The sequence below is a fragment of the Sinohyriopsis cumingii genome, chromosome 11 (assembly GCF_028554795.1).
Source record: "Sinohyriopsis cumingii isolate HCF-2022 chromosome 11, ASM2855479v2, whole genome shotgun sequence".
NCBI lineage: Eukaryota > Metazoa > Mollusca > Bivalvia > Unionida > Unionidae > Sinohyriopsis > Sinohyriopsis cumingii.
Genome location: NC_142971.1, coordinates 110,106,306 through 110,126,238, shown reverse-complemented (window position 1 = coordinate 110,126,238; position 19,933 = coordinate 110,106,306). Strand labels below are relative to the sequence as shown.

The 19,933-nt window shown below is 34.9% G+C and overlaps 1 protein-coding gene across 1 annotated transcript in view; it reads right to left on the bottom strand.

Annotated features, from left to right (window-relative positions):
- LOC149789283 (A disintegrin and metalloproteinase with thrombospondin motifs 9-like) overlaps window positions 1–19,933 on the bottom strand; it is a 343,799-nt gene that overhangs the window by 173,137 nt on the left and 150,729 nt on the right. Inside the window, exon 6 of the mRNA XM_089975475.1 lies at window positions 18,631–18,758. Within this exon, the coding sequence (XP_089831601.1) occupies window positions 18,631–18,758 (128 nt within the window). The remainder of the gene's footprint in view (window positions 1–18,630; window positions 18,759–19,933) is intronic.

The following is a 19,933-nucleotide window of genomic DNA, read 5'->3' as shown; positions in this document are numbered from 1 at the left end:
GTGCAGTTTGCAGCTGGAATCAACTTTTAAGCAAGTATATACAGTAACTGATTTTGCATAGCTTATGAAAAGCTTTATGGTGAGACTGATGATCAGAGTCCCCTTTTTGCCATCCACCTGGGTCTTGGTTGAGATGTGACCAGTTGCTCACCACAGCCCATCATTAGTCTGTATGGTCAACCATGGGAAGATAAAATGATCAATGGTCAATCAAGCCAGTTTTAGATAATATCCAGTGGTCAATCAGGTCAGGTCAGTTTGAGAGATTAAATGACCAGTGGTCTGAGTTGGGTCAGGTCGGTTTGAGGTAGGCAAGGAAGGCCATAATACAAATCCTGTTCTTATTTGATCCCAAAACAATAGTTATTTATTATCAGCTGTAACCCTGATCCTGATACTGATACCATGTACTTCTTTATAACAGTCTATTCTTGACAACTGACCTCTCGAATTTTAAGAGAATGCTATGCCCACTTATCTGGACAGATGTTTACTTAAAATTTGCTTTTTTTTTTCCTTGAATTTTTTTATATTATTGATAGTATATATTTAAATAAATTGTGAAAATTTCATTAAAATTAGGAAACTTTTTAAGTTCTTAGGATGTGAAATCATACATATTACATAGCCAAAATTATCTAGGTTACCCACACTGCTGAACAAACACCTATCCAAGAATCAAACCAGATGCAACCACCCAACCAGACCTGTAAAAATGCTGATCAATTAAAACGTACACCTACTGGGCAATCGTACTGAATGTTTGTCTTGCCTTAGATTACTTTGGTGCCATTACAAAGAGTATCATTTATTGGTTTTAACTCTATTTTTTTAATTTAAAAAGTCCGTATTTTAGGCTAAGTCCAGCTGTAAAAAGCACAGACCTAGATCTGTCATTGCATTATTGGTCTATGCAATTAGTTAGAGTTATCCATAGAACCAACAGCACTGACCCTAATGTACCAGTGCATTATGCATTACCAAATGAGGATTTATGTTGTTTGCAGTTAGAGTCAACTTGCATGTTTGTACATATATATATATGGTAGGATTCAAGCAAATAAAATACGCAACAATAGTATATGACTTAAATGGAATGTGAAAACTATGAAACAAAATGTCTGCAATGTTTTTCAAAATAAAGATTCTTTCAATCTTTCTTTCATTATTATTTTCTATTCCACCTGACACATTCAATGCATTTAACAAATAACAAGTTTCCAGAACATTCTTTGATGCAACAGGTTTGATTGTCAAGCAAGGGAATAAAATCTGCTCCAAAGTTTTATATTCTGCATAATGTTAAATCTCTAAAGAAAAGTGAGCCCTGACATTTCACTTGTGGAATCATGTTATTTAAAGAAAATTAATGGAAGCTTATTTTGGCATGAATCAGTTTGATTTAGGCCTTCAGTTTGTACCAGGATGCTGCAGGTATCTTTGTATGATTACCATAAAGTCAATGCAAAATTCTTTAAAGTGAATGGTTTTAGAAAGCTAAACAATGTACCAATTTTTTAAAATGAAATTCAAGAAGCTTAGATGGTTTCAATTCATCAACAGAAAGGCACATTAAGGTAATTAAATCACCATACAAGTGTAGGTGTAGGAAAAAAAATTCATCAGATCAGAGGAAGGGCAAAATTACAGAATTTCTGCTAGTTCAGAAGCATTTTTTCCAAGAAATTAGCTGAATTTAAATGGATGCAGAATAAGTCAGACTTAAAAATATAATAAAATCACCAGTTATGCTTATATTCTGATTTTGGATCATAGGAAATGGAAAACATCCTTGTTTTTGACACTTTTCACCACAATGATTGAACCTCAGAGAACATGTCAGAAAGACAATTTTTTTGCAAAATGTGATGTGTAACCTATGCATATATTTCTTTGGGTGTGTAAGGCATACCAGACTTACCTGGGGCATTAGCATTTAAGGCATAACAGACTGATTTTGAAGCATTGGCATTTAAGGCAAAACAGACAGGTTTTGAAGCATTAGCATTTAACACATTAACCCCTGGAGCTTTTTGTTATTTTCACCTGAAAATTGAGTAGGAAACACATTTTGAAAGCTATTTCTGAATAGACTCGAAAACACCAAATCCCCAGTCATCTTTCAATAACATACTGCCTAGTTGCGTTAGAAACATCATTTTTCATTGGCTATTTGACTCTCGCATGAGCAGAAAGGTAAAAGTTGGAGTTCTTTCTTTTTGTTGTTGTTGCTAAAACAGTGCCATTATTTTTGTATGGAGACCATTCTTTATTCCAAATGCCCATCTTATCCTACTTTTTGCAAAGGTTCATCTGTCTGTTTACAGCTCCTACCGGCTTGCCTTAGATCTAAGACCAAAAAGTCTAAAATCCAGACACAATATCGGAATCCGACCACGGGCAAATTTTGGGTAAAAAAGAGTTGGGTCCAAAAAAATTAGGTTTTTCTATCTGTATTTTGTAGTGCAACTAGATATTCCAGATTATTTGGTATCATTGTAGAGCTACATCTGTCTACCTTTCTATAATATCACCCACTTTAGTGTATCATGCACGACCATGATGCTACAGAGCTCGGCAGTAGGCTACTACCTCCTGCCCCGTAAAGTCGTCGCCAGGGGTTAATGTGTTAAGGCATAACAGACTGATTTTGAAGCATTAGCATTTAAGGCATTTGCATTTAAGCAGAATATATGTAAAGAACTTTGAATTGCAGCCAACCCCATCAGGAAAGCAATAACTGTTTATTAAGATTAAATTGTGTTTTATCTTTCTTATTAAATCATCATCATCATCATCATCAAAACCAGCACCATCAACAACAATGTCATTATTTTTTTTTTAAATGAAATACATCAATCAAAGATAAAGTCATCCAAATGTAAATCGCATCAAGAACTGAAGATCTAAACCATGAACATGCACAGAACAGCTAACAAAGAAACTCAATTCCCAACACCCCAACCATCAATAACAAAACCCAAAGTCTATCTGCCTTACTTTACAACAGTCCCTCACCACGGTGTGCCTCAGCATAACACAGTCCCCATCAGACAACAGTTACAGTCATGGATCCCATTGCAATATTATATATGATGTACCCCAAGATATGGCAACTTCAAATATAACAAAGTACGTTTTTATGGCTACCTTAATATCATTAGTGAAAGATCATTTTCTTAACTTGTTATGACCCCACCACAAAAGCATAAGTGGGTATATTGTTTTGCTGTTGTCTATTTGTATGCCTGCCCCAAATCCATTTTAGAGCAATAGCACAAAACTACTTGACTTTAAACCATACAACTTTGCATACTACATCAAGATCATATGCAGATGAGCTGACTATATTGTCAGACCCTTACAGCAATTTTACAATTCATACACAATTTGTAATGTTTGGCATTTTTTAGGTATACAAATACAAATTTGGATCAGTTTATTCTTATTCATATGGAGATGTCCGAATTAGATTTTGTTTAGCAATTATACCAATTTATCAAATAGTTTCTCTTTATTGGCTCTTTATTTTATACAGAAGCCTTCTAAGCATGAGTGAGCTACTATGGTTAAGAGATTTCCATTTGGTACATATATTTCTGTTTTAATCTACATGACCTGTTTACTTTTTGAGCTATTTTATATATATATATATATATATATATATATATATATATATATATATATATATAATTAAATTCTCAAATTTTTCATTTTTTTATTGATTACTTTTAGATCTGTAGAGCAATCTACTACTAACAACATTAAGGAATAAGTGAGTGATTTACAAACACAATTTCATGTTAATATTGCATAGTACACAAATTTGAAAGTATCAATGGTTCAACTATTTTTAAACTTCATGAAAACATGTATCAATGAGCAAATCACAGTTTATACATTTCAGTCAAGACTCCAAGAAAAATCTGGAATCTGAAAGCAGATTGTGATAAAACTAAAAGATAGGGTTTAATCTCCAATGCAATAAAGCAACAATGCTGGTATCTGACTCTGGTACTTAAATTTACCTTACTTATTCTGTTAAACTTCCAAGTGCTACAAAACAGGATTGCTTTCAATAAAGTAATCAAGACTTCCAAAATTGACCCAATGTTTAGCATATCAAATAAACATCCTGACAGTGAAATAACAACATTCAGAATTACCAATCATGCATTTGGCAAGAAAATTGCATGGAAGGACTATTCAATTCTCCTTTTCCCAACCAGTTTTGACCAATCTGACAGCATCATAAAGCAGAAAGAGAAAAATTAAGAATTTCCTGCCCTGAGTATAATTTATGAGAGTCTGATTCATTCCAAACCTACAGAAAATCTGAAACCAAGATCTCATTAGAATGAAAAAGATCACTCTAAACTGTATTCACTAATTCAGAATCAGACATTCTTGGCTGATCCAAGCAAGGCAGGTGTCTGACGATGTCTGCATGCAACAATATATTTTGTAATTTTTTTGGATAATAATCATATTAAGCTTACATTGGGAAGCAGTAAAGGTCATATGTGCTTATTTTTAGTATGCCCTTACAGATAGTGAAAGATATCATGACACAAACATTTGCAAAGTTTGTATGTTTATGTTCATCAAAAAACTTAAAGGCCACTTCAGCAAAATGTTTCCAGAAATGTATTGATACTAAACCAATCTATTAAAGAGTGCTTTTCTTAATGATAAATACTGATTATCCTGATAGACACAAAAAGATCTACTCTTTTCGAGCAACTATAGAAAACGTTAAGACAAATCTGTGCAAGGTCTGAGGATCCAAATCAACCCGTTTATGTATAGATTGGATACAGAAGTACATAGCACATAGATCAACAAAGTGTTGTCCATAAAAATGGTGGGAAACAAATTAATGGTCTAGGAAACATAAAGAATGGACCATACAACTATAGTTATTCATGGTCAAATTTAGTATGTTTTTCAGAGTCAGGTTAATGTATTTTCTTTTAATGATAGGTCCAAGAGAATTTCAAGTGCTACTTAATGTCAATCTCCATTGTTGTATTAAATATTATACCAGTATTTCATCAATTGCAAATTCCAGTAAAGGATGACTGTATAATATATCTTCATTTCAATTTTAATAATTGAGTTTTACTCATGAAACAATGTGAAATGCCATATGTCTAGATGAGGTCCTATGTAAAAACCAAAAGACCTTGGATGATGATAATGATGATGCAAACACAGGCAAATAATGTACATGTACCTACATCACACATACACACACACACATTTCCCATATGAGTAATGTGTCTGCCTCTCTGCTCTGCTGACACCTAGAGGGCCAGCCCAGTCATGCTGGTTAAAGATAGTGGGATGACAACCATATTTCATCTCTTGGACAGATACAAGCTGTTCTCCTTGACAGATTTTGCACCATAACAAAACCTGAAGAGTGAGTGTCCAGTTGCTGTCATTTTTGACACACAATCAATCAGTATTTATGTAAAATCAATGCAGAGCAGTTTTACTTCTGCTTTCTCAAAAAGTACACTTTGTCTAAAATTTTCATTTAAATTTATGCATGCATGGTACCTGTATTATAAAGACCCATGAATCATATGTACCAAATATAAGGCCAAGATTTTCCTTACAACGTAAGCTTTAAATACAAAGAAAAATTGCAGAGAACCAAACCAGTCAGGCAAGAGGAAGTATGAAAACTAAATCTGAGTAGTAATCAATACCTAAACAGTCATAAACAGGTTGAAAAATACTATTTTTTTAAAGCATCATAGTTTTGTTTTTGTTGGTTTTAACTGTATTTTCGAGAGAGAAAAAATGGCTATTTCATGCCAAGGAAAAGGGACTTAAGTGCCTTTCCCCAGGTACACAATGATGCAGCTTACCAATTATGTTCGATTAAAGTTGAAACAAAGATAATTTTATGTTTTCTTCGATTTGAAATATATTGGTAGCAGATCTTTATATGGCTATGTTTGCACAGCAACAACAAAATCTGTACAATGGCAATTTTTGGGGTATATATTTGCATGATAAAATTAATAAGGGAAATCATCAGTTACATAAACCAATATCAAATTAAACCAAAAGGCTTTGACCTATAATTTAAAGAGAATGTATCCTGTCTCTAACATCAAATTTATCATTTATCCCCTTTAGAATACTATCATCAGGTCAGTGTTTATTTTGTGCTCAAATACTAACATCTTCTTCAAATCATTTAAAATTCCTGTCAGTGAAGTATCAATGAGATGATTCTACAGCAATGTTATTAAACTAAAAAAAACAGTAAGAAAATGCTGCATGGAAAGAGAATATGGCTGAAACCTGAGATTTTAAAAAAGTTGATCCTATGTGATGAGATTTAATTTCTTCCTGCTCATCTGTGTGGCTCAGTTAAAAGATCATCAGTGACCCCAAGACAGTAAACTAAAACCAGAGATTGTTTTTCAAGAATAAAGATACATTATACAAGGAGAGCAGAGGTTTATTGCTTGTACTAGAATCTCAGTGTGAAATGGGAGTTGTCAGCAGTTAATGATATTTATTTGATCTTTTATGCCAACCTGATACTCTCTATACAAAAAAGTTGAGTATTAAAAGTCACAACATCACAGGAGTCACATTGTTGCAGGACTTTTTATTGAAATTTTTAAAAAGATCTATGAGTGGCATATTGTCTCACAGAATACAAGTCACCAGGTATGTCCAGCATAGATATAGACAAAAACAATACGTTCAAATAACACCAACGCCCTACCACAGTCACGGCTCAGGGAAGATTTTTCCAAGCACTTGTCGCTGGGATGAAAGGGTTTCAACCTCTACTCTGTCCCTGTCATCTCTTTACTCAACACAGCACACTTATCAATTACACTATTTACACTCTTGCTAAAATACCACAGGCACCAGATACAAGCTTGATATTAAAATGTGTTCAAACCATGAAAATATTCTTCTTGGAGTAGAGACAGCAAGTTTAAATCCATTCTAATACATCACTCCTTGAAATATACAGAGAAAAAGTTTGCATACCCAAAAGAGAAATTGGACTTTCATGCCTAGCCCTAGAATTCTTAATAGTTTGCATTTACAGTGGCACTTTTTGGTAATAAAGGCATCATTTTAAAGTGGAACAGTTCTATTTCCAATGACCAAACATATATCTGTGTGAGTTAGACCGCTGATATTAGAGCCAAAGAATGTTAAAATTTTGTGATTTTTCATCCCATCAGATTTTTCTTGTTCTTATGTGTTTCAATAGCACTTTTAACATATTTTTATTTGCTATATGTTGCCAAGGAAATGGGAGTAAATTGTCATTCTCAAGGACTAATCCAGCTTGGCCTGAGGCAGGCATCGAACATGCAACTCCTGGAATACATGTCTGATGCTCGAACAACCTAGTTACCATGGCTCCTTCATTTAGTCAGACAGCTGTCCAATAAATCAACCCTCCCCCAACCTGCATTGATACTGATGGACAATCTGAGGATCTGATATCACCTGTTCATTACAACAGGCAATTTTGCTTAATGCAAATCTGCCTTAAACATACTAGCATACAGCTTAGACTGACACTGGTATTTGGTAACAACCATATGTAACCACGAAATTCAAAGTGGCCACAGGATATAGGGTTGTCTTATTCCATTCTACATGAATTTACAAGAGATCAAACTTAAGATTTAATCCAGAAATATTCTCTACCTCATGCCAAAAGAACCCTTCAACCAACAGTAGCTGTCAGAGACAGGAGAAATACTGATGTCTGAAATGTACATCAATGTGTTGCGAACAAATCTGTGGGCAAACATTCCTCAGTTCTATGAACTGGTGATGTCATACCCTCAAATCATCCATCAGTATCAACACAGGTTTGGGGGCAGATTTACTGCAATAGTCTGACAGTATTACACTTGCCCCAGGTCACTGGTATTTTCAAGACTGCACCCTTATGAATACCCTTGTCATGCTAAACCCACTATCTTAATTCCGAACGTAATATTTCCATGATCTGGACCTATTTTAGTATCAAGTCTGGGTTGGGTACCTGTGTGAAAAACAAATTCAGCTTCCTTTCTAACATGTTCTGGAATGGCAAATGAATAGGCAAAAGAGGCTTTGCCCATCACCCCTGCCAGGCTATAGGCCACCCACAAAAGATCGCAAGAGGCTTCTGTCCTATGCTATCCCTTCAAGCTGACTCCAGATGTGACCATCTTAGTCATGTCCGCCTCAAGGTCGCGTCGCCAGGTGTTTCTTGGTCGTCCCCTTCTTCGCTTGCCTTGAGGGTTCCATTTCAATGCCTGTTGTGATGTTAATTCTCCTGTTTGATAGAAGGGTGGTCTGCTTTATGGCTTCCGTGGGAGAAGACCCTTCCTCCCTCAGGCTTTCAGTTTCTGGTTTTTCTTCTGTTGGCGTTTTTGTAGCACGCTGGGTTTTACAGGGTCATGTTGCTAGCCCCATGCACAACCCTCCTCCTTTTACACCCGGTCTTGGGACTGGCAATGGCGGAGTTAGGCAAAAGAGGCCAATGTAATAAATAATTGATGCATACTAGATAGATGTTGAGGGTAGAAAATGTACAAAGATTTCGTCCCAATGTATAAATTTTTAATCTTCTCTGTCCACGGACAGATAATCAGTGAAGTTTTCCTTGGCATAGCTAATTTTTACCAAGTCAGGACAAAATAATTATATATTTTCCTTAGCTCTGACAGCATTTAAGAAACTGACTTAAGTGCAAAACTTAAGTAGATGGATGGAAAGGCTGGTTTCTTTAAAACCTCTATTTCCAATATGATTCAAGATGTGACATAATAATAATATCCAAATCTATTTTTCTGCAGTCTAATTAACTGCCAATGTGCACTTCAGTGCACCAACCCAAGTGATGATTTATATCACAACTAAAGCATGACCATAAGCAACAAAGGGAAGTAGGATTGGGGTATGTAGTGAGGATGACCTATAATTAACTCATTAAGCACCAATGCCACATTCAGACATAACAAGGTTGCATCTTACTTCCAAGATCTATAGCATCAAGGTCATTTAAGATACACCAAAGTGGGTGGTATTACAGACAAGCAGACCGATGCATCTCTACAATGGTACCAAATAATCTGGACTTTCTACTCACATTACAAAACAGAGAGAGAAATACATAATTTGTTAGACCCGATTTTGTTTACACCAAAAATTTGCCAGCTGTCAGAACCAGAGTTTATGTCCAGATTTTAGACCTTTTGACCTGAGATCTAAGGCAAACAAGTCTAAACTGCACATGGACATGAAAACCTTTGGAAAAAGTAAGATAACTTTGAGATCTGGGGGTAAAGAGTGGCCAAGACTTGGAAATGATGGTCCAATAAGCGAAAAAAGAAAGAACTCCAACTTTTACGAGCGAGCGAAATAGGCAATTAAAAAAAAAAAACATTTCTAACACAACCTGGCATCTGGCTAAACTAAAATATCTTCGAAGCAAATGTATTTGGATGTATTCAGAATTAACCTCCACAAATCATTGCCTATCCCCATTTCAGGTAAAAATAACAAAAATCGGGGGGAAAGGGGGGCGGGGCTGAATGAGTCAACAGACTAAATATTAGTGATGTTTTACCCTAAAGATTCTTGATGGCTGACACAGCTTCCATTTCAAACATGAAATATTTCAAAATCAAAATGTATATGTCAGAAATAGCAGTTTTATTATTTTAAGTTTGCTAGGATCATGAAAGAGTGGCAGACAGATGCATTTTGAAATAAAGTTGGCGAAAATGTAAAAGAGCAAAAAGTAAAGGCTTTATTAAACTGACTGAGAAATGTATGTACTAAAACTAATACTGTAATAATTTTCACTGATAAAGAAAAAATGAGACGAATAATAACTGCTGAAGCTGTGTCAGCTATTACCACGTCCTTTAACCAGGATTTATAATTATTTTATCTAGCTAATAGTTTCAGATATCCTTTATATTATAATTATGGGTAACCTAGTTGGGTTATTACTGCTGATACGACAATCAATGTGCTAAAATAATACAATACTTTGTCATAAATGTCCAGGATAAATGAACTTTAAGAGAATGGTCTCAAATGATAGAGTTTGGCTGCCAATGCAGTATTATCCCCCCCCACCACCATGGTATGTAGTTGTTCCCATGACAACTCTTGACATTTACAAAGTTTTTCACACTATCCATGTGCAACACAAATTTGCTTATATTACAATAGTGAGTTACTGTAGACAATGACATGCAAGCATTTTGTTATCTGCAGTCTGATTCATAATAACAGTGGGTTGACAGGACACTGGACTTTTGTTTTTGATTCCCTGCAATAAAAAAATCCTTCTAAATAACAAACTGGTCCCCCACCACCACCAAACTGTGGCATCTGAATGAGTGACAGAACAACAAAGTGGCCATGACAACTGAAGAACTTGAAGAATGACAACACAAAAGGGGTATTACATTTTATTATAAACCTATAGATTGGCATATGGGGATAAAAGCTGTGTGGTCTGCAGCACATCAAATGTACCATGCTATCTCCAAAATGACTATGAATAGATCCCTTTTATAATGTTGTCAAAACCAAAAGCTATGCAAGTTTTTTTTTTACTTGTGGACAATTGCTGCATGGCACAGAAATAGGCAGCAATAGGCAGCCATGGGTGAGAAAAGTATAGCAGATTGTGGTTCCTGGCTTGTGACAAGGGACCAAGTCTGCATGGTATTGAAAGTTAATCTCCAAAGGCTACACAATTAATTTAGACATGTAGACCAAGGCTATATGCTACTGAAAGTGAATCTACCACAGGCTACACAATTAATTTAGACATGTAGACCAAGGCTATATGCTACTGAAAGTGAATCTACCAGTCTACGAACTAAATTGAGACATTCTGACTAAAGCTACATGGTACTGAAAGTGAATTTTTCACAGGCTACACACTAAATTTAGACATGTTGACTAAGGCTGCGTGGTACTGAATTGAATCTTTCACTGGCCACACACTAAATTTAGACATGTTGACTAAGGCTGTATGGTACTGAAAGTGAATCTTTCAAAGGCTACACATTAAATTTAGATATGTTGACTAAGGCTGCATGGTAATGAAGTGAATCTTTCACAGGCTACATACTAAATTTAAACTTGATCACTAAGGTGGCATGGTACTGAAAGTGAATCTAGTAATGCATCCAGTTCTGAGTTTCACTAAATATGAAATCATTCCATCCTTTTAGGCTGAATTATTAATTTACAGAAAAATATAAGTACAAAACACGATTACATATTGATCACATACTTAATTTTTCGGAAATAATTTTGGCACATAAACATTTGGTTACATATTGCAATGGTTCTGGATCCTGTAAAATATGGTAAAGAAAAATAGGCTACAAATGCACTTCTGGCTTTGCTGATGTTAGAAAGAGGGGGAATAAAAAGAGGATAACAGGTCTGTTCTAGTAATTCCAATGATGATAAATGCTACATCATTATAGCCATTCTACTGAGAGCAGATAAAAGAAAATATACTGTATGTTGTGAGTAAGACAGCATCCTAGAGACTGACATAAAACTTTCTTTGAGCATCGAAATCAGTCAGTCTGACCCTGTGGTTTCCATACAAAAACATCAAATATGTCTCCATTATGGCTCTAGATTTTGTATAGCATACAATGCCAGTAAATCAAAGTCCATTATGTAAAGCTAAACAACATGAACTAGGAAGATTTAAGAACAATCTGACCTAACAGCTTATTTTATTATGTTTTTTTTTTTTGCATTTTGCCAAATTGTTAGCCACCATATGGAATAGTATAAAGTTGGAAATAACATAAACAAACTTATATGTTGAGTCCAACTGTAAACAAAATAGACACTGATATGACATCACCAAATGCACCGGCAAATCAGGATTTAGGCTGTCTGTACTACTGATTACTCCAAACTGCATGCACCGAGCCAGATCTCTACTGCATCATGTGAAGGCAGACCTGTTCTGTGGAGTTTATAGTTGGGCTCAACTCTTATGTGTTTATAATTTACTTTCCACAATTTTTGTCTCATATCTGTCTGTGTGTCTCTTCCAGTCCACCTAATTCAATTCAACCCTCATTCCCTCCCCCCCCCATAAATAATTTCTTTATGAGATGTGGCAAGCATATCTGAATTGCTTCACAGTATTGAATAAAATGTGTCGCAAACCCCCTGCTGACTAAGCCTTTAAGCTGTAGACAAAATCTTCTCTGATAGGGACATATGGAAGCTTGTTTCCCCATAGCCATTAATCCTAAGAGATTGCATATCAGCTGGACATTTTTATGTTGTCCTGTTCATGGTGACCCAATGATAGCTGACCAATGGTCAGCGCCTTGGCCAGGTAAAAAGAATATTAGTACATGTGTCCCTGCCAAGAATCAAATGTTTGAAATAAGGTTTTTATTTTACAACATGAGTGTTGTTGTTGTGGAGTTTAATGCCTTATTACAGCGCATGATATGCTATACATCTATACATGGAAACCAGTATTATTAGTAGAGGAAGAAGCTGGAAAAGCTCCAGTAAGAACCACCGACCCACAAGAAGCTACTGGCAAGCTTGAATCTCACTTACCCACAATGGACAAGCCTCAGACTCAAACCCATGCAGCCAGAGGTGAGATGGCAATGATCAGTAATGGTGATTGCTTTAGACAACTCGGCCATTCTGGGCACCCCACAGAATATGTGATCAAAATTACTAATCATTGAACTTTATAAACCAAATATTCATGCCACATTTAAAAAAAACAAAATATCATTTAAACATCTATAGTCAATAATAACATTAAATTATATAATTTAATTTAATAAAGTTAAATAAATAAAAAACGTTTTTTCTCCATGTTCAATACAATAATGCATTAAGTGAAAGATCTAAAAGTAGGTCAAATGGCCTGTATGTACTAGATGTCTATGAAGAAAAGATTAAAACTATCAGGTAAGTATTTAGAGGTGAAGGTAACAAAATATTATTTGTGACATATGGTCCATTTACACATCAGAAAATAATCTACACCAAATTATGTCCCACTTGGTATAGACCCCAAAAAATATTATGCTCAGTCTGATTCTGTACCTGTTGGGTAAACCCTGCTGTTAACAAAATGAATCCTCAAACAAACTGCCATGAAAAAGAATGTATACACATTTAATGCAGCCAGCAGTTTAGAAACAGAATTAGGTGTGAAGCAAATTTGATACTACCCATAATGCAGGTCCCACAAAACCAAATTCATCTGCATATCAGGTATGGACCAAAATTTGTTTCAGTGATGGCACTCATCCTCAGTGAATTGTAGTAACCAGACTGCATTCACTGGAAGAAAATGACAGCCATCTATCCATAAAAGTGGAAGAAAATGAAGGCAACTTATGTAGGGAGGCAAGTATTTTGGACAATCATGCCAGTATTATTCCACTTGCAACCCAACCCCAATCCCCCAACCCCCCGAGGTATCCCAAATGAGAGTAAACCATGATCTACTTGAGCAAAATGTTAGGCTGATTTGGATCTCTTTTTTTGTTGTTGTTGCAATCAGGGGCTGGTCACACTAGGGTAAATCTTACACATAGGTGAAGGATTTATAGCTGTTGCTGCATAGGTATATGCCAAGAGGTGGTTGGTAGACAAGTGATTGCACATTGGCCTCTGACACCATAGGTCCTAGGTTCAAATTCCTGGGGGAGGGGGGTAAGAAACTGTTACTAAACACCTCCATTAGGATCATAAGTATGGTGTGAAAACGGTGCTACATTTGTTAGATGGGAAAGTTAAATGGTGGTCACCTGTTCAGTGTTATAAAAGTTCTATGTTTAAGGTCTCCCGATAGATAAGTGGTTGCCCTTACAAATCACTTATGTTCATGGGAGTTTGAGTCTTACCTTGGCCAACATGTACACTGTATATGTGAGAAAGTTTACCGGAATCTTCCGATGGGTCAGTAGTTCTTTCCATGATTTTCCTGAGTTCTTTCTCCACCACAGATACTGGCACTGATGTATAGTCTATCATGTGTCGAAAAATGGTATTAAACTCCATAAAAGACAAAGGTTCTCCTCCCACCCCAGTGTGCATAAGCACAAACTGCCCTTAATACTTGGTACACAAGGGTGTGGCAGTAATTGATAGATAAATAGATAAAACAGACATTATATGTTAAATGAAATTAAGATTTTCTCAGAGAGCAGATTCTTTTCCCAAAGTTATATCTTTTCACTAATTTCTCCCTCCAGTCTGGTATTACACCAATTTCCCCATCTAATCTGACATTACACTAATTTCCCCATCTAGTCTGATATTACACTAATTTCACCATCCAGTCTGATATTACACTTTACCTCTGTCCTGGAATAACTATGGGAGTGGGGGAAATACAGAAATCCAGCTTGTATGTAAGAAGCTATTAAAACTCTCATGATTAAGAATGTTTTAAGCACACTGACCATAACACATTAACCCCTGGAGATTTCTGTCGTTTTCGTCTGAAATTCGGGTGGGATACACATTTTTAAAGCTATTTCTGAATACATCCTAAAACACCAACTTCCAGGTGAGCTTCCAATAACATACTGACTAGTTGTGTTAGCAACATCGTTTATCATTGGCTATTTGGCTCTCGCATGAACAGAAGGGTAAGGAGTTCTTCTGTTTGCTTAATGGACCCATTATTTTTGTATCGAGACCCCTCTTTATTCCAACTGCCCATCTTATCCTACTTTTTACAAAGGTTCATCTGTCTGTTTGCTGTTCATACTGGTCTGCCTTAAATCGGAGACCAAAAGGTCTAAAATCCAGACACAAAATCGGATTCCAACCACGGGCGAATTTTGGCTAGAAAAAATTCGGGTCCAAAAGATGATGTTTTTCCCTCTGTATTTTGTAGTGCAACTAGAAATTACAAATTATTTTGTATCGTTGTAGAGCTACATCTGTCTACCTTTCTATAATACCATCCACTTTAGTGTATCTTACATGACCTTGATGCTACAGAGCTCGGCAGTAGGCTACTACCTTCTGCCATGTAAACTCATCACCAGGGGTTAATGTGTTAAATGTGGGTCTAAACCACATTCAGTACATGTATATGCCATCAAGATATCTACATCTGTGCATTAATTAGAACATCATTTGTTGTTTTCATCAAGAATGCAGTGGTCTATTTAATTGTACTGTACACATATGTCTATCTTTGTATCCAAATTAAGATCTTGATATCAAAATAATGTCAATCACATAACCTTGACCTTTTATGTCTTAACCAAGTAAGGATTGGTCCTTCCATGATGACTATACCATTAAAACAGAAACGTTTCCCATTTTCAATCCCAATGATTTTAAATGAGTTTTTTGAGATCCTTATAAAAGTTAATTCAAAATTGGATACAAAACTTCTAATTCAGATCAAAAGGCAATGTTTTATGAAATTAAATCAAACCCAAACATTCAATATCTGCTGTCTATTTCAACATATTTTCATGATTTTTCTTACTGCATAAGACTAAACTTCTTAGTCAAACTACAAGGTTATACATTCTTCCTATGACCTAATTATGAGGAAAAATTGTATGGCTCATTAGTGAGGAGCTATTTAAGCCAGACCCCCAAGAACCACAAGCCTAGCAACATAACAGTCTAAGCAGTCTAAGGACATACCCAGATACACTGTCTTTAAATTTATGTATGTTGAATAGGTTTAGACTTGCCTGTACTAGGTATGGGGACATAATTTTTGTCTCACACGTCTGTAATGGTTAACTATGTGAGTGTACATGGCTTGTACTACCAACCCCCCAATTTTTTTTAAAGGCCTTTTCATGTTTCAAGGAGTATTTTTGTCTGACCCAACAGTCCAAAAGAATTGTTTTTTCTCTCCAGAGTTTTCATTAATTTCCATTTTTTTAAAAAGTACCTGCAAATATTTATTTATTCAATCACTCTGAAAGTACACAATTTTTTCAGTCTTGCATTCCCTCAAATAAATTCACAAAGTTCTAGAAAACATTAAATACATTATTTCAATAAACTCATGGGCATTTCAAGGATAAACATACATTTTTGTTTCAAAATTCAAGGAGTTTTGAATGCCGCCACTCCAATTAAAGATTTTTCAAGGTTATAAGAATCATTTTGCATACCTGGCTCTTCTGCTCCTCATACTAAATTTTAACCCAGTAGTGAGCAGGCATTGGAAAGTTAAATTATTTCCATTAATCCTGATGGCTAAGACTGATACCCTTTTGATAACACAGTCTTGTTACTAAGAGATAGCACACTTTTATTGTCTATTCATGTACTGCCAACTGGGATTTGTCCCCTTATAAAGAAGCCTAAAAATAAAGACAAATGTCCCCAAACTCATGCATATTTCTAGATGTAGTATTTATGAGTACCTATATATATAGTGGGGTAAGTTAGAGAAAAGAATGAGGGAGAGCAGAGGGGAAAAAACCTTTGTAATGCTTCTTTTTAGAGGTGAGGGTGAACTTTAGTGTGGGATGTGCTTATCATGGAGCATATGTAGAATAATGGTATTTGTTCTTCAGTAAGATACCCACCATATCCCTTTTTTTTAAAAAAGGAGGGAATCTACAGTGACCACACAACTGAATGAATCACCACTCAAGGGGAGAAATTCCAAAATGTAAAGATATTGCTTGGAAGCATTGCAAAATTTGCTTTAAGTGTTAAAGGGTCCCACTGAGTCACCTGAATAAAGAATCTGTGAAATGTTTGTTTCATAATTTATCAATAAGAAAACTGGGATAGTGTTGAAATATCTAAGGTGGTCCTAGGTAATTGTACAATAGGGTCAGCAGTCGTTAGAAACTTGCTGGTATCTTGGTATTTAAGACACTAGATGGGTACTATTTTGTACTTATTCACAGACAAAATGGATGATCCCATTTAGAGTTAAAGCTGATCAAACAGAAATATTAAACCTCAAATACCATTCTTTAAATACAATATAAATTACTTTGTGTACAACCTGACACAGCAAACACAAAATATCTCTCTCTCTCTCATTCATTTATATATATATATATATATATATATATATATATATATATATATATATATATATATATATATATATATATATCCCCATAAAGTCCTTTCTCCAAGATTATATCCAATGAAACTGTAGCTTGTCAGATCATAAGTTATCATTATTTTTGGAATGATCATACCCAACCTTTGTGTATCAAATGAAGGCAAATATACCTCTGAAACAGGAATTACATGTAAAGGAAAAAAATCATTACTACAGCAGCAACATATCTGTTGCATATAGGCATCTTAAGGTAGCTCTTCCCATTCATGTGACAGAACCAGTACATCAAATTAAAAATTCCAAAACTGTGATCAGGTATATTAGTTTCTAAATCTGTAGGATCTGGCATAAATCGAATATATGATTCTCTTCATATTATAGTAAAACAATAAAAATGGAGAACAAGAAATAGATTCTGATGGCAAACGTTACAATTATAATTAATTAATATGAGTAATGGTATTGGCAATTAAGTGAAAAAGGAAGAGTTATATATCTCATAGTTCACTGCAAAGATGGTTTTTTTATTAAATCCACAAACATATTTAGTTTCCATACATGTTCATTGCCTAGTGACCATTGATGATATTCATTGTGATTATTAAGTCTGACATTTAAGAGGCAGTCAACAGATTTCTAATCCCAATTTCCCTCTGAATTACTCAGTATTTTCAAAGAGTAAAGAATGTCATTGGAATGTGGCGGTGAAAGAACTTTTGATCCAGTCTCAAATAAGGCATTTAAAGTGGGTGTTTGAAGTGCAGAATTATCATGTCTCCAATACGATAATGTACACATATGCTGGTCATAACAATCCTTCTCCCGTATACTACCATAAATCAACTTTACATGAAACACATAACCAAAATCGGAACCTTTGCTGCTTGCCTGCATCGACTTAAAACTTGAATTTCAAGCAAAGTTGTATTTGGCCTTAAACTTTTCAAATTACAACAATATATTTATCAGTTTACAGCTTCGCATTATGCATAAACGTGCCCAACTAATCAACGTGAGACAAGTACAATTTTCTCAGCTTATTTCATAGCCTCACTGAAGACATATTTTTGTTTATGCATATTCACGAGAAGCAAGGAAATCGGATTGCAGGTCGTGATGGGTGAAAAGACAGCATAGCAGATTTTCACCCATGGCTTACAACAATGTGGCCAACAATAACATTTTTCATCGAACTGCATATACTCCAACTAATACTAAATTACAAATATAACACCACACTTTTTTCATTATTTTAACATACAACACTGTTATAAGATAATGCATCGGGAACTCATGAACTTTCATCACGATTCATTCTATTACTTTTTTCACCCATTTTCAGAAAAAAGACTTGGAAGGAAAAATGATAGTCACTTGTCACAAAAATAAAAAGATAGAGACATGTTAGAGAATCTATGAGGAAAAATATAAGAATAACAAAAACACATAGGGATTTCTATAAAACATAGAGAACAAATGCTGCAGTATCTTACTAAATATAAAAATCTACTGAAAAAGTATCTTACCTGGTGAGTAAAACAGCTGTGTCATGATGGTAGGGACTATTGAGATCATCATCATCATTAACTTTATGCTGCCAAGCACAAAAGTTCTTTAAAGTTTGTGCTGCGTTGGATGTTACTTGAGGTCCATCCTGAAATGACAAGAAAAAGGTTAACCTAATAGTCTAGATATAGCAGGTTTCGCAAAGTTAATAAAATGAAAATAAAGTCTTGTCTTCCATTACAGCCCATGAATAAATAATCTGGGCTACAACTTTTCTGGTAGGTTGAAGTTGATGGTTTTCTAATGGAGCTCCATTTTCCTGCATGTCTCAGATCACAAATTACATGTCATGCCACCAATTTTACCTCCTTAAATTGTCAGAATTTGCTTAGAAATAATATCTAGCAACAGGAATAAAGCTTTGATTGGTTAGAAGTACATGAAGATCTCTTGAGAGTAATATGAATACTGACCTCTCTTATTTAGCAGAAGGATTATTAACTTCCCACATTAAAAATCTGATTTAGAACAAGACATTAAAAAAAACTATTAAAAAACCCACTGACATCTCATGATTAGAATGTAGACTTTGTCCCACAGAATTTGACTTAAAATACTTAATTAGGCCCCTAGGTCATGTCCCACAGATTTGACTTAAAATACTTCATTAGGCCACATACCATAGAAATGAACTAATAATACTTGATGGTTTGATGGTTCTAAAATGTAATACATACCATATATATACTCATGTATAAGGTCAATGCAACTGTAAACAGCATAGCTCCTGATATGCCATTACTTAATGCACAAGCAGACTGGATCTATGTTGCTAATGTTCTACCAATTAGTTCTAACAAACTGCAGAGATCCAGATCTGCTTATTATAAGATGGTAGATCCGAGTCTCTGCAGTTTGCATTGCCATCAACCTATAAATGAATATAATTGGTAAATGCAGCAATTGCAAGCAAGACCTTATACTTTGTTTGAACTGAATTCTTAAAAAAATATAAAATGTTTATTAATAGCCAACATTTTTCCATATTATTCTTCAAAAATTATTGATATTTCAAATAGTATGTATTGGTATATTTGTTAAATTCAGACAGTGAAAATACCAAAATGAATTTTACGTTTGATTAAACTACTAAGTATGCTTGGTTCAGTTTCTTTCATATTTTACATCACAGCAACACACATGGCTATACATGTACTGAGTGTAGGGCACAATCCCATTAGGAAAAAGTCCCCAAAGTACAATGAAAGATAGGACATAATCTCCCACCAACTCTACGTTTTTAAACTTATTAAACTATCACAA